The 15,487-nt window shown below is 42.7% G+C and overlaps 1 protein-coding gene across 2 annotated transcripts; it reads left to right on the top strand.

Annotated features, from left to right (window-relative positions):
- Positions 1-7,242: 7,242 nt before the first annotated feature.
- LOC123076990 (AFG1-like ATPase) lies at positions 7,243-15,114 on the top strand. Of its 2 annotated transcripts, XM_044499162.1 has the most exons (14): positions 7,243-7,517; positions 7,824-7,963; positions 8,082-8,215; positions 8,660-8,805; positions 9,005-9,084; positions 9,250-9,507; positions 10,048-10,158; positions 10,751-10,873; positions 11,615-11,736; positions 11,810-11,879; positions 12,109-12,201; positions 12,312-12,439; positions 14,429-14,570; positions 14,776-15,114. In XM_044499162.1, the coding sequence occupies exons 1-14, from the start codon at positions 7,376-7,378 to the stop codon at positions 14,911-14,913; spliced, it is 1,827 nt and encodes a 608-aa protein (XP_044355097.1). In that variant the 5' UTR covers positions 7,243-7,375; the 3' UTR covers positions 14,914-15,114. The 2 variants fall into 2 exon arrangements, with proteins under 2 accessions (XP_044355097.1, XP_044355098.1); XM_044499163.1 differs by lacking the exon at positions 7,243-7,517 and having other exon boundaries at positions 7,833-7,963; positions 8,077-8,215.
- Positions 15,115-15,487: the final 373 nt, after the last annotated feature.

Consider the following 15,487-nt stretch of genomic DNA (forward strand, 5'->3'; position numbering starts at 1 on the left):
TTTTCATTTTGTGAACATCTTATAAATTCTTGAATAATATTTGAAATTCTCACCATTTTTTAGATCCACAATTGTTTTCGAAATCATGAATGTTTTTTGAAATAGCAAACATTTTTCAAATTCATGATTTTTTACAAAGTCCCAAACATTTTATGAAAACACAACTATTTTTCGAATTTGTGAATTTTTTTGGAAACTTTTGAATCGACAAACATATTCCTGAAATTTGGGAACAATTTTTAAAATTCACGAATATTTGTTTTGTTTAGACGAACATTTTGTGAAATGCATGACAGTTTTTTACTCGGTGAACAATTTTGAAACGATTTTTGAAATTGGGGAACAAGTTTTGAAATTCAGGATTTTTTGAGTTTTTTGAACATTTTTAAAATTTCATAGACATTTTCTTTGAATTCATGAATATGTTTTGAATACATGATCATTTTCAAAATCATGAACATTTTTATTTTCCAAATATATTTTTCTAAATCATGAATTCTTTAATAATATGCGAACAATTTTTTGAAATCACCAACATTTTTTCAGTCCATGAACATTTTATGATTTTCCAAACATTTTTTTGAATTCTCGAACATTTTATGATTTCACAAACATTTTTTTCCAAAACTCACTAATTTTTAAATTTGGAATTTTGGGAAATCCCGAGTTAATGTAAAGAAAGGAAAACAAAAATTGAAATGAGAAAAGAGAAGGCAAAAAATTTGAAATAAAAGAACAGGGGCACATGGGCCGGCCCATGAACCCGTGTTGGGAGGAGGAGGTGCCTTGCTGCTGTAAAGAGAGAAAAAGGGGTGAAAATTTTGTGGGAACCAGGGACCAAACCTAGGTCTCCTGCGTGGAGGACTTGGGCCCAGTTCTTTTAACCCGATTATGAAGAATTTGTGTGTGGAAAATCAGAAACTAGAAAAAACTGGATTTGATTATGTAGAACTGTCAAAATCGAAGCATAATCGCTAGTGTAACACAGAAGGAACGTTTTGGGTCGATTCTAGCGATTCTGGAGCTCCCTCAAAAGAAAATGTTTCGATTTTAAGAAATACCCCTGTTTCAGCACAAATTTACAAGCAAAATGCCCTTCCACAAACTGCCTTGCAGCCCAATGCTGGGCCGCCGCCAGGTAACAGGCCCCGTCGCCCGTACCTCTCCTCCTCCCTCCATCTACCGGCGTCCTCCCCGCCGCCCTACAGGAGCCGGCGAGCACGTCCCCCACGCACCATCCCGTCGGCCGAAGGAGTCATACTCCCCGCCTCCTACGCCCCAATCCTAAACCGACGGCCACAAGTCCTCCCCCGGCCCCGACGAGCCCATCCCGCCGGCCGCCTCCTTCGTCCGCCGTCCCCAACGAGCCCATCCTGCTGGCCGCAACTCTCCTTCCACTGCTGCCTGGTGAGCCTCTCCTCCTTCGGTGGTTGTTCATCTATTTCTTTTCTGTCCTGTACATGGAACGATGGAAGTTGGATAAGATGTATGTATGTAGATGCTTAGTACATGATTTCCTTGATGGATGGATGAATGGTGCTAGGTATTTCGTAGATGGATGGATTAATGGACCAATCATGTAATTTTTCTGGCTACTATGAATGCTTAATGTTACTGTGAAGGGAAGATGGTTTGGTTAAAAAAGTTTGCTTTGATTGCTCTTAGCAACTGTGAACGGTATTTTTTTGCTGCTGCTAGGTGCAAATTTGAATGCTATTTTTAATGTGAATGCTATCATCAATGGAACTATGAAGGGAGACATGCAACATTCAACCATAGTCATTCTTCGGCTCAGGGACATTATAGACATTTCAGCACACAACTGTTGGGGAACGCAGTAATTTCAAAAAATTTCCTACGATCACACAAGATCTATCTAGGAGAAGCATAGCAACGAGCGGGGAGAGTGTGTCCACGTACCCTCGTAGACCGAAAGCGGAAGCGTTTTATCAACGCGGTTGATGTAGTCGTACGTCTTCACGATCCGACCGATCCTAGCACCGAACGTACGGCACCTCCGTGTTCAGCACACGGTCAGCTCGATGACGTCCCTCGTACTCTTGATATAGTTGAGGCCGAGGGAGAGTTTCGTCAGCACGACGGCGTGGCGACGGTGATGATGAAGTTACTGGCGCAGGGCTTCACCTAAGCACTATGACGATATGACCAAGGTGTATAACTGTGGAGGGGGGCACTGCACACGGCTAAGAGATTGTCTGTTGTGTGTTCTAGCAGTGCCCTCCCACATATATATATAGGTGGGAGGGGGAGGGAGCAGCAGGAGGCGCGCCCCAAGTAGGAGGAATCCTACTTGGGGCCTAATCCTGTTCGGCCTCCCCTCTTTCCATGTTTTCCGGAGGGAGAAGGAAAGAGGAGGGGGAGAGAAGGAAAGGGGAGGCCGAATTGCCCCTTCCTTTCTCTCCTCTCCCTTTCCTTTCCCCACCAGCGCACTAGGGGCTGGTCTGTCCCGCCCTAGGCCCAATAAGGCCCATATCTTGGCCCGGGGTGCCCGGAACCCCTTTCCGGTGAGGCGATACGTTCCCGGTACCCCCAGAACACTCCCGGTGTCCAAATACTATCGTCCTATATATGAATCTTTATGTCCCGACCATTCCGAGACTCCTCGTCATGTCTTTGATCTCATCCGGGACTCCGAACAACCTTTGGTACATCAAAACACATAAACTCATAATACCGATCATCATCGAACGTTAAGCGTGCGGACCCTACGGGTTCAAGAACTATGTAGACATGACCGAGACTCATCTCCGGTCAATAACCAATAGCGGAACCTGGATGCTCATATTGGCTCCCACATATTCTACGAAGATCTTTATCGGTCAAACCGCATAACAACATACGTTGTTCCCTTTGCCATCGGTATGTTACTTGCCTGAGATTCGATCGTCGGTATCATATACCTAGTTCAATCTCGTTACCGGCAAGTCTCTTTACTCGTTCCGTAATGCATCATCCCGCAACTAACTCATTAGTCACATTGCTTGCAAGGCTTATAGTGATGTGCATTACCGAGAGGGCCCAGAGATACCTCTCCAATACACGGAGTGACAAATCATAATCTCGATCTATGCCAACCCAACAAACACCTTTGGAGACACCTGTAGAGCATCTTTATAATCGCCCAGTTACGTTGTGACGTTTGAAAGCACACAAGGTGTTCCTCCGGTATTCGGGAGTTGCATAATCTCATAGTCAGAGGAACATGTATAAGTCATGAAGAAGGCAATAGCAATAAAACTTAACGATCATAATGCTAAGCTAACGGATGGGTCTTGTCCATCACATCATTCTCTAATGATGTGATCCCGTTCATCAAATGACAACACATGTCTATGGTCAGGAAACTTAACCATCTTTGATTAACGAGCTAGTCAAGTAGAGGCATACTAGGGACACTTTGTTTTGTCTATGCATTCACACATGTATCAAGTTTCCGGTTAATACAATTCTAGCATGAATAATAAACATTTATCATGAAATAAGGAAATAAATAATATCTTTATTATTGCCTCTAGGGCATATTTCCTTCAACAACCCATCCCATAATCTCAAATCACAATCTTAGAAAAGAACTCGATGGCTGATTCTGGCTGTTTCTGTGGGAGGTTTCCCAAAAGCTGATTCTAGAGAATGAAAAGCTAAAAAGAACCGGGCATTGGACTTTAGCCACTACGATTCACATGCGTTTGTGATATTTCAAAGTCTCACCCTATAAGAACCGAATCAGGCGGCGACTTTGACAAAGAAAATTCAAATCGTTTTCTTCACTTACCGGTGGCTCGGGGGTAATTATTGGGACTTTAGGGGCAATCCCAGTGATGTGCCGCCAGAAGCAATAGTCCCTTTATTATTAGGTAGAGATTTCATCCGTAGATGTTTTTACGACGTTTCTAGCATAAAGACTAAAATGCACTCTATTTTTTCTTATGCAAGAAGACTAAAATGCACTCTGACCGATTCTTTTTGCTCCTATACAAAGATAAAGATGCCAATTCGAATAAGAGAGAGATGAAGATATTAGTAAATTCATCCATTAGAAACCGGGCATTTACAGTTCGCCCACTTGGCTCACACCAGCTGATGAATGAAACTTGACTTACAGTCTAGTATGTATGTAGCATGGTTGAAGGAGGTGGCTGTCTGGGCAGCCTCCGGTGTGCCGACATCGAGCGAGGCTGTCTCCGTTGAGGCCCCGGGAAGAATTGCGAAGTTGGCCTCTAAGTTTAGAAAACTCAAATAATTATTATGAACTAATATAAATAAAACATACTCTCATTCAACGATATGATTTCAAACAATATTTTGAAATGTATCAAATATTAAAGCTAAAAGACTAAAGGTAATACTAATGTGCTAAAGTGACCTCATGCTATACTGAAAAGAATATTCTTTCTAGTATTTCTTGAAATTATATCTTCATATTAATCTTCATCCTATCAATCAATGTAAAGTCCAAACCTTTGCACGTAGAGCATAAAGCAATTTATCAATTGCCGTCCTATCACAATCTAGAGATTAGAGTGCTCACCACAACTTAATAACTTAAACATCAACAACATATCATGTGGTCACATGAAGAACAAATTCTACAAAACAAGTCTAGATATACATTGATGACCAAATCTCGGGTAACTCATGGTTCCCAAGGTGTGTGGAGAACAGAATATTAAAAAACTCTAGCATGGCTGCTATTTTTTTTGAGAAACCAAAAGAAATTTTATAGCTGACACTTATCAAGGAAAACAATGGACAATACAATACATGGATAATGAAACACAAAATGATCAGCAAAAAAATTACATCCGAAAACCATAATGACCATCTTCTTTTTTCAATTGTATACATGTCGACAAAGTTTTAAAAATGCACTGAACCAACAATAAGGGAAACAGACACCTACAAATGCCCTTACCATTGTAGACTTTGAAGACCACAATAGTCACTCGCCACTAGAAATGCGATATAGTAGCCGTTGAAGAAGTATTGGTTGGGACACCACCTCATGCAAATACAGGCTTGTAATCCTTCATCACTTGTCTAGAGGGTTGGAGAAACCAAGCCATGTCACATAACAACTTGAAAGAATAAGTCAAAATCGTCATACCAAGATCCAGCCAACTGTTTTCCTTAATAGACACATCAACCACCAAGATATGAAGAGAGGCAACAAATCTAACGACACGTACCTTCACAAACCCTTTGTTCCCGCCAGATTGGTCGTCGTCAAGGTAAAAAGAGGTCAAAGAAAACTTATTTCTCTTTCTTTTTCAAGGGGGCCAATCTGGTCTTTATAATGCCATTCTTGAAACAGGTGTTCACAATGCCATTTTTGAAACAGGTGTTCACAAATCTAACTTACATTTTTTAAACTTATTTCAATGTCATCACCGCCATCGTCTCATCGATGCTGCTATAAAAAAACCAAAGGAAAACAATAACTAAAGAACAGACAGAAGGGAAGATGAATCACAAACAGTGAGTAGTATCGGAACCAAGGGCAAAAAGTTCACAAACAACTAAGTCGGGCGCGGCTATGTGCCGCTCGCTGCGATCCCCAGTTTCGGCTCGCCTGCAGGGAGCAATTACTGGGCCGACCTAGTAACCAACTAACGCATTGTGCTGATGTCATTGCTGAAGTCATGATAACATCATGCATGTTTTTGGTTTTTATTTCTTCAATTTTTTTTACTTTTGCTTATGTTTTGAAATATTTTAAATATATATTACAAAAACTCTAGACATAAAATTTTGAAAAATGTTAATCTTGAATTTACAAAATGTTAAACATATATAGAAAAATGTTTCTGTTATACAAGAAAAATGTATAAATGCGAATGCATTAATTAGAAGATGATAATCACATACAGAAATAATGTTAATCGTATGTTTGAAAAATGTTTTTGACAATTATAAAATGTGAAACATTTCAAAATAAATTGATGGAATTTTACAAAAAAGTTTTGAAAATGTAGAAAACTTATTGTAATTAAATAAAAATAATGTTTACATTAAAAAATATATGTTACATTTTTAAAAAACATCTACACATGTTTAAAAAATGTGTTCAAAATATTTTCTAAAAAAGTTTTTACAATGTACAAAAATGTTTGCATAGTTCAAACAAATGTTTTTATCATTTGGAAAAGATCTCGACATGTATTTGAAAAAAAATTAACATGCATTTGAAATAATATTCAAAACATATTTTTGTATAAAATGTTAAATGTTTATTTGAAAAATGTTTGATGGGTATGAAACAGTGTTTGAAATATGTAAGAAAAATGTAGAAACATGTATGAAAGAAACTAGACATGTATTGAAAAAACAACCCAATGAAAACCGACAAGAGAAACAAAAAGGAAAGCAAAGAAACCAAAAAAACCCAAGAAAACAAAATAGAATCATAATAAAACCAAAGCATAAAGAAGAACGGAAAAATATTCTAGAAAAAGGAAACACAAGCATAAAAGAAGGAAAAAAGAAAACCAAACAACCGATGAAAAAACAGAAAGAATAAAAGAAGAACAAAAGAGAACGAAAACAAAAAAGACGAAGAAACCAAACCGAACCTATCGATCGAGTGAGGATGAGGATTGGAACGAATGAATAACAGGTAAATGGCCGGCCCGATGCTAGTCCGCCCGTAGGCGATTTCTACTAATAGAAATCAGTACGGGCGAGACATAGCATTTGTGCACTATGTCAGCCCACATGTGATGGCCTATCATTTGAATGGGCCTGACTTTATCAAGGAAAAATGTGCCTGGCCCGCATGGGCTTTCTCGCCTCTCGGTGCCAGAGCTGGCCAAACTGGCCTGCACGGCACAATACAGCCCGACCCGCCTTAATCGTTCCTGGCATGGCGCGACCTGTGACACACTTGATAGACGGGTCGTACCATGCCAGCCCGCGTGCTTCAGCCGCCAGCCCAGGCACGCCCAGATGCTATGCAGGTCGGCCCGCCGACACGCCAGGCACGACGGCTCACGTGCAGTTTGGCCTGCTAGGTGTTTTTTGGGCAACTTTTTACCTACTAGGCTGGTAGGCCATATTTATCTAAAAAATAAAAAAATATAAAATATAAACGGGCCGTGCCATGCCGGCCCGCGTGCCCAGCTTAGTAGCCCAAGCACGGCCCCCTGGCGTGCCCCGTGCCGGGCACGACCTGTTTAGCACGCGTGCTGGCGTGCCAACGGCCCGGCCCAGCTCGGTGGTAGGTAGCCCGGCGAAAAGCGCTCGAGCCCACGGCGTGCGGTGAGAAGAGCGGCCGCGTCACCCCGACATGGGCGCGGCGGGGAGTTAAGCCACCACCACCTCGCCGTCCGCCTCGCCCCACCACCGCACTTCCCCGGCGATGCTGCTCCGGCTACGCGTCGGCGTCACCCGCCGGTCCGCGGCCCTCCTCGCGGCCGCCCCCCGCGCCGATCCTCCCGCGCGCCCGCCGCTCCCCCTCCCCCGTCGCCTCCACGACGCCGCCGATCACCGCCCGAAACCAGGTACTGGCGTGATCTCCCCCTTAACCACCACCCCCATGAATCTAGAGTGGCCGCGCAGTAGCACTTCCGTAGCTCAATGCTCCGCGCCTCTGCCGATCACTCCATGATTTTAATTCCACCGCCCCCCTCTGTTCGCCACCGACCGAGTGATGCAGAAATTTCATCTGATACTTTCTGAAATCTCATGGAAAGCTGATCATCTATATCTGCTCTCCGAGCTGCTGATGCCCGTATTTTTTTGAAAATTTCATGACAGTTTACTCTTGGTAATTTCTCATGCTGTTCTGTTCTGTTCTGCACCTGAAGGGGGTCCTCTTACGCTCTACAGGGACCTGGTGAGCCAAGGGAAGCTCCGGCATGACGTGTACCAGGAAAACGTTGCCTCCGAGTTAGACAGCCTGCTCGGGAGGCTCGAGCGGTACGAGATGGAGATGGAGGATTACCATGTAAGTTGCCGACGGCTCCGAGTTAGACAGCTTGCTCTGAGTAGCACTAGGTGCATTTTTTGTTATTCAGGGAGATTGTTTCGTGGCGTCTGAGTGAGTGCCTTTGCGTGAAGTGCAGACAAAGCTGTCTATGTGGGACAGTACCCGGGAGAACGAACGGCGGAGGCTTCTCCTTGAAGAAGCCGAGGATAAGCAGCACGATGGGGTGTGGATAGATGAGAAAAGGGGATTTCTCGATAAGTTGATTTCACGGTAATATTTCTTCTCCTGACTGGGTACGTTCGGTGTAAAACCATCAAATAATTGATACCAATAGTTTTGTATTCTAACTTCCAGTGCTGCTGTTCATATATGACTATATATCCTCTGCCAAATGATGTAAATTTTTCCTACTGATAACTCTTTAGTAAGGTGTTCGTGCAAATAGATGAAGTTCTCATCATTTATTTACCAAGTTCGTTCTTGGCTACCATCTCCATCAAGAACATTTGGATAACTTAGTTGAAGGTAAAAGAATATTAGAAATTATGTGGAAATTTTTGCATGCTCTGTAGATTTTTTTTGTTTAGATATGGGAAATCTCCTTTTCCAAGAATTGTGCAACTAAGCAGATCAGCGACCTATAAGTCTGTTTAACTGTCGTGTTGCACTGCATTGAAAGTTGCTGTTTGACTTGTCTGTTGCCGATTAAACCAGGAAAAGAAGAGCTAATATAGAACCTGGAGTTGGAAGATGGGTTTCATATTTGAATAGAGAGAGAAAACTAGATAATTTGGTTGGCCAGAAACCAGTTGCACCTGTTGCTCCAAAAGGATTATACCTTTACGGGAATGTTGGAAGTGGTAAGCTAATGAATTATGTCTTAACAGTATCTACATACAGTAGTAACTAAATACTTCACTTGGTTCATTACGCTGTTCTTTCAAAATAGTCATGTGCTGTTTGTGATGATACATTTGTTTAATGATAATGAGATGATGATAATATTATCTAGCTATCTGCAATTATTATGCTAACTTTAGGGAGCAACTTGTAACACAGGCAAGACAATGTTGATGGACATGTTTTATGGGGCCACAGAAGGTGTCATCAAACACAGGAGGAGGTTTCACTTTCATGAGGTAAATTATGCAAAACTCATGTACGTGTGGCTTGGCAAGCTGAGAAAACAGAGTGTATGTGTGGCTTGACAAGAGTTCTGTTAATTAACTTGTTGACTATCATATTTCAGTCAGGATCCTGTTGTCTAGCATTTGAATAAAATTGAATTACACCTTCTCATGCAGGCTATGCTTGAAATACACGACCATATGCATGATGTGTGGAAGAGACGTGATGATGGCAAGTCTATGGAATCAAGTGCTTTCAGTTGGATATCAGGCCTCCCTTTTGATGCAAAAATTAAGGAATGGCTGATCGGGGAGGAAAAGTATAAACAAGATAAACATCAAAAACATATCCTGCTAGCTGTCGCTGACAAGTTCCTTGTCGATAGACAAGCAAATAAATGTGGTGCAAGCATTCTATGCTTTGACGAGATACAGGTACATGTAATTAACACTTCTATGGTGTGCATTTCCAACTTATTGGAGGAAACTGCCATTTCTATATCACACTTGACATCATGCTTATCAGATTACTGCCGTAGTTTATTAATCCAATGCGATTACATCAAGTATAGTTTTGTAGGAAATTGTTCTGAAATTTATTTTCCCTATTCAGCTCATGCCTTCAATAGTTATTACCGTATACAGTACATTTGTAAAAAAAAAGTGACAGTTAATATTATTGATAGTAAATTGGATTAGACACAGGTACGCACATGACTTAGCATAATTTTAACTTAACTTCTGAGTAAGATTCCATGAGGCTAATACAGCTGACAGACAATGTCAACCTTGTGCCTTAATGTGAGATATGCACTTAAAAAAAAACTCTTATAAACACCTCGTGCTACTTCACTCTGTCTACCATGGTATGCTTGCTGTTACTAAGAAATATTTAGCTGTCACTGTAAAAGTGTAAATACAATAAACTCTGCAGCCTATAGTTTTGAAATGTACTAAGAAACTGCATCTGTGCAGACTATTGATGTATTCGCTATTGTTGCCCTGTCTGGTATTCTCAGCAGACTATTAAGCACTGGGACTGTGCTTGTTGCTACCAGCAATAAAGCACCGGAAGATCTGAATCAGGTACACCCTTTTGTGATTATTTCTCTTTTCTTTCTTTTTTAAATATAATAAACACTTACATTTCACCAAAAGAAGATCGGAGTGAAAGGCATAACCACATTCTGACCTGCTGGGAATATTCATTTTGAAGTACACTACCTAGAAGGCTAGAACTTTGTTCCCACAAACAGGAACGACTTCTCACCATTTGAACATACAATTTGAAAGAAGCTAAAGTGGTAAAACACCAGGTTGCTATCATGTTATGGATGAATAACAATGTGGAGAATGTGTAGGGGAGCTAAACTAGAGCTTATTGCTCTTTTTCCTTATCCTAGATACAGAAAATTCATTGAAAAAGGATACATGGCTAATGGCTGTGGACTACTTATTTGCACCTGGGTTTCTTGTAGTTTAACTATTCAGAAGCACATCATCCATCTACAAGAAATGACAAGAGACTTTCTGAAGCTTAGTTTTTTGTCTTCCGGATTTTTTATATGACATAAGAATGACAGCATACATTATTACCTGAATTGATAATAGGTACCTTTGAGTTAAAATAACTCTGTACTTGTTTTGATCTTTTCACCCTTCTCCGTTGGTTTTGTAGGATGGGATGCAACGAGAAATCTTCCTTGAGTTATTATCTAAGCTAGACGAGACCTGCAATAAGATTCTTGTTGGAACTGAAACGGATTATCGCCGCCTTATTCCAACAGATGGCTCAACTCAGGTTGACTTGTAATGACATAGGGAATTTATGACACTTGGTCTTAGGACCGCATAAAACATCTGCGTTACATGTTCTGGAGATAAACATGGTGCTTACTAGATGATAGCAGTGTTAGCAGGTTGAAAATAAGTAGTTCCCCATGATATTGTGATTCACTGTGTACAGATGCTTAAACTGTCTAGAAATCAGTTACTGGACTGACAAGTTCAGGTGATTAAATCACATTATTTGAAGATCTTAATTTAATTTGCAAAATCTCCCACTCGGCATTCTCTTGAAATCTTCTGCCTTGATCCACTGTAGTTACATAGACTTAATCTCATTGTTGAAGTTTGATAGGGGTTTGTCGTGTAGTTATTCAGGCTATTGCATAAACAAGAAAACATCAACTCCCTTTACTACCTTGAGGTTAATAAATTAACAGGGCCTGTAAAAATATATTCATCTTTGGTGACACTCAATAAAGTTGTAGTTATCAATTTGGTTGTTAGGACAGAGATTCAAGCATCTACTTGTACATGTCAAGTCAAATATACCTTAAGTTACATTTTTTGATCCCTATGATAACTCTAATATGAAACCAGTAAGGTGTATCCTTTTGTGAATACACTGCATGCTTACTCTCGTTTTGCTTGGAAATTTGATATTTATTCTGCCTGTATTTATTACCTTATTCTTGGATGTCATATGCGTTATCTGGTATTTTTTCATGTAACAACTAATTTGCATATTTGTATGCAGATTCACTATTATTGGCCTACCAATCCTGACACAAGGAGTATGTTTGAGGCTATGTGGCATGACATAACTAACCAGACAGGAGGAAACATTACTGCAGTTACTATTCCTGTAATGTTTGGAAGGTGTGTCCTAAAATCATCTCTATACCAATATACATAAGCTTGAACTGTATTAACTTTAATATTACATGAACAGGTCTATTGAGATTCCTCAAAGTTGTAGTGGTGTGGCAAGGTTTGACTTCGAGTATTTATGTGGACGCCCAGTAATATCCCACTCTTTGAATTTACATTTCTCGATAATCAAGATGTTATTCATGATCATGGCACTGTTGGCTTGAAGAAAATATATATGGAGTAGTATCTTGCTTCCTTTAACTGTATGAATTTGGAACTGAATTCTAATTCTATGCAGTGAAAGATGTTTTAAATGAACCATAAGACTTGCTTTGGTTATATTATTTATTTACTTGTATTCCTTATTCCAATACTTAGGTCGGAGCTGCAGACTATATAGCAATAGCCAGGAACTACCATACAATTTTCATATCAGACCTTCCAGCTATGAGTATGAAGATCCGTGACAAGGTACTCCTTCATCTGTTGCTTTTCGTTATCCTCTGACTTTATCAAGTACTTAATAATTCTTTGATGCCAAATGAAGTGTTATGTTTTTTCTAATATTATTCCTCATTTAGGCAAGAAGATTCATCACCCTTATTGATGAGATGTACAATCATCACTGCCGCCTTATATGTTTAGCTACCTTACCCATTGACAATCTATTTCAAGGAACTGAGGAAGGGCCTCTTTTTGATTTAGAGAGGTAACATTTGCATTTATACTCGTGACCCTCTTAACTCATTGGTGAACTGCAGAGCGCTTACCTGATCATGTAAAGTGTTGATGATTTTCAGAGAACATCTACGTTTATACTTGGATAGTTGGATGCATGATCCTCTAACCACATTAGTGAACTGCAGTTAAAATTTTCTTTTTTCGAGAAAACGCAAAAGAGTTGCGTTTCATTGCATTGAACAGGAAGATTTCGGGGGTACAACCTCCAGAAAGGAGGGACACACACACACACACACACCCGACCGTCCTCACCAAGTGACTACAGCTAGGTGAGGAGGTGCCCTCAACTACAGACACGCAACGACATTAGGCCTCGCCCAGCCTTGCCTCCAGCCAAAATGGCGAAGCACCGAGACTCGGGGCAACAGGGCAGCATCACTGCCATTGCCAGGCACTTCCAGGAACGAATGCAGCTTCAGGACTGCCCAGGCCGACGTACCTCGCACCCATGTGCCTAGAGAGTCGGCGGGTGAAAGGAAGGGCCTGATTGGAACTGTTGTAGCATTCATTGGGGAGCGCCGGCGCAGGCAAACGTTGTGACCTGCTCCTTGTGTAGCAGTCTACGCCAGAGCGATGCATCGCCAACCACCATCTGCCGCATCAAGTACTCCACTTGCAGCCAAAGCAGCGCCATCAAGAGGGGACCGGCGTTGAGACGCCGCCGCTGCCCGGTCCGGGAGGCCGGACCTAGGATTTCTCCCGGTGCTCGAGGAGGAGGTCCGGTCAGGGTCATGCCAACGCCTCCAAGGAGGTGACGGCACCCTCGGGCGTCGCTGCTGACAGCGCAGGCCGTCGCTGCGCGGGGATTTCGCCCCAACCCAAGAACGAAGGACCTCAGATGCAGTGGCAGACCGGGCATGGCGAAGAATCGTTGGAGAAGACCAACACACATGGGGGAAGCCTAGAAACGTTGTCGTCACAGGAGTGGGCACCGACCAGCGCAGCTCCAGCAGGCCGGCCACCGCCGGGAGCGCGTCCAGCAGGCGGCTGCAGCCACCTGCACCGCGCCGCTGCCGCGCTGGCCCGCAGCCTCCGCCGCCAGGATCCGCCGGGGCACAGCAGAGCAGCAACCGTCAGGGTCGCCGCGCGCGTGCTTACTAACCCAGCGGCAACCGCCGGCGGCGGCCGGGAGGGGTGGGAGGAGGGAGAAGGGTGGGTGGGGGCAGAGTGATTGTCGCGGGCCTGGGCGGGCTCGTGCGGCCCAGATCTGGGCGCCCTCAACTCTGCCGCATGCATCAGCGGCCGGCGGCCGCCATGGCAGCGCCACCGCGCACACAGTCCACGCCATCTCGACCTCCCTGCGAGCAGACGGCCGCCCGCCGCGCCACCGCGCGCTCCCGCCGCTCCAGCGCGCCCAGCAGCAGCGCGCGAGCACACGAACGAGGGCCCGCCGCCGCCGTCCACCGTGTGGGGCTTTGCCCGCCGGGCATCCTCCCGGCGACAGCGAGGGAAGGAGGGAGCCTGGGCGATCGGCTAGGGTTTCGCCTCCCGAGTCGCCCTTGGGAGCGACGCGGGGGCTGGGGGGGGGGGGGGGCAGTCCTCTTCGGACCCAAAATTATCGAAGTTGTAATTGTGCATATTTCAATGCGACATGTGCAGGTTGTACTTTTATATTCAGTGGTAATATGATAGCTACCATGTAGGTCTTCTGAAATCTTCATCTTTGCAGGGTCAAACTTTTGAATGTGGTACTTAATAATCTTAGGCATTGCTACTTGTGGCATCATCTTGTACGAAACCAGAGGAATAACAACAATCCTGTATTCTGAATCAAAATTTAGTCAGGGGCTACCGATTTCCAAAAGAAAAAAAAATTCCTGAATAAAAATGTCTTGGCTTGGCGAGCTTTGTTGTGAATTATGTTTTTATCCATCTGTAATATTTTTTAATGCAAAGCATTTGAATCTAAAGAATCGGGAACAGGAATTTATTACTAACATGAGAGGTTATTATGCAGTTTCCAGTTTGAAACTGAAGCCGAAGGGTCAAAGTTAAGGAGGGATGTTTCCGCAGAAGGCAATGTTGGTGCAGGGCCCTCTACTAGAGGTCTAGTGTCAATGCTGTCTGGTCAAGAAGAGATGTTCGCGTTCCAAAGGGCGGTAAGTAACTAATATAGCACCTCTTGTACCTACATACTATTTGTTGCTCGCTCGAGACAACTCATTTTGCTAAATTCTGGGTTTTACTTTCTTATAATGTTAAACTTTCACTGCGTGTAATTATTTCGAATCACTGACATTACTGTCTGGGCCTGCTGTATGATGTTTCTGGTTTTAACTGTCCACCCACACTGTTGGTTCACAGATATCTCGGCTCGTAGAAATGCAGACCCCGCTGTATCTCGAGCGCGTCCAGCATGTCCATTCTTCCGCCCTTCAACAACAGCAGGGCACCCCTGTTCTCGCAAAACAGAGCACTGTATCTCAGTCTGCTCCCTTGTAGACTGGTAGTACTATTCTATTCATTCTTGGAAAATAATCTTGCAACTGTGAGCAATGAGGTTGGAGAGGCCAAGCTCGACATTGTCGGAAACTGTATCGAGTATATGTAACACAGGTGATGTCAGCAAGACACACCGTTGCATCTGCACAGATTTACTTTGCTTTGCTTCCAAGTTATATAGATCCTAGGAGACATGATTAAGGTGTTGTTTGGTGTGCTTTAACATCTACTCCCTCCGTTCCTAAATATAAGTCTTTGGAGAGATTTCACTATGAACCACATACGGAGCAAAATGAGTGAATCTATACTCTAAAATGCATCTAGATATATCCGTATGTGGTCCATAGTGAAATCTCTACAAAGACATATATTTAGGAACGGAGGGAGTAGTATAAAAAGAACGCTACTCTTCAGTTGGAGAGAAGAAAATCAGAATCAAAAATCTAACAGGCCCAGTGTATAGTCTGATTCAGTCCTCCCCGTCCTAGAAGCATAAGGCATGTGTCTGTTCTAACTGCAGAAGAACAGATGCATCCATACATATTTATGTGGGAAAATATCATACGGAAACCAA

The sequence above is a fragment of the Triticum aestivum genome, chromosome 3D (assembly GCF_018294505.1).
Source record: "Triticum aestivum cultivar Chinese Spring chromosome 3D, IWGSC CS RefSeq v2.1, whole genome shotgun sequence".
NCBI classification, from domain to species: Eukaryota; Viridiplantae; Streptophyta; class Magnoliopsida; order Poales; family Poaceae; genus Triticum; species Triticum aestivum.

What these genes read in the sequence shown, in the direction of transcription:
- LOC123076990 (XM_044499162.1), top strand. Translation starts at nt 7,376, where the DNA reads ATGCTGCTCCGGCTACGCGTCGGCGTCACCCGCCGGTCCGCGGCCCTC. An exon ending in AGTATTTATGTGGACGCCCA is followed by an intron (nt 11,880 to 12,108) that starts GTAATATCCCAC and finishes TCCAATACTTAG; the next exon opens with GTCGGAGCTGCAGACTATAT. An exon ending in GTATGAAGATCCGTGACAAG is followed by an intron (nt 12,202 to 12,311) that starts GTACTCCTTCAT and finishes TTCCTCATTTAG; the next exon opens with GCAAGAAGATTCATCACCCT.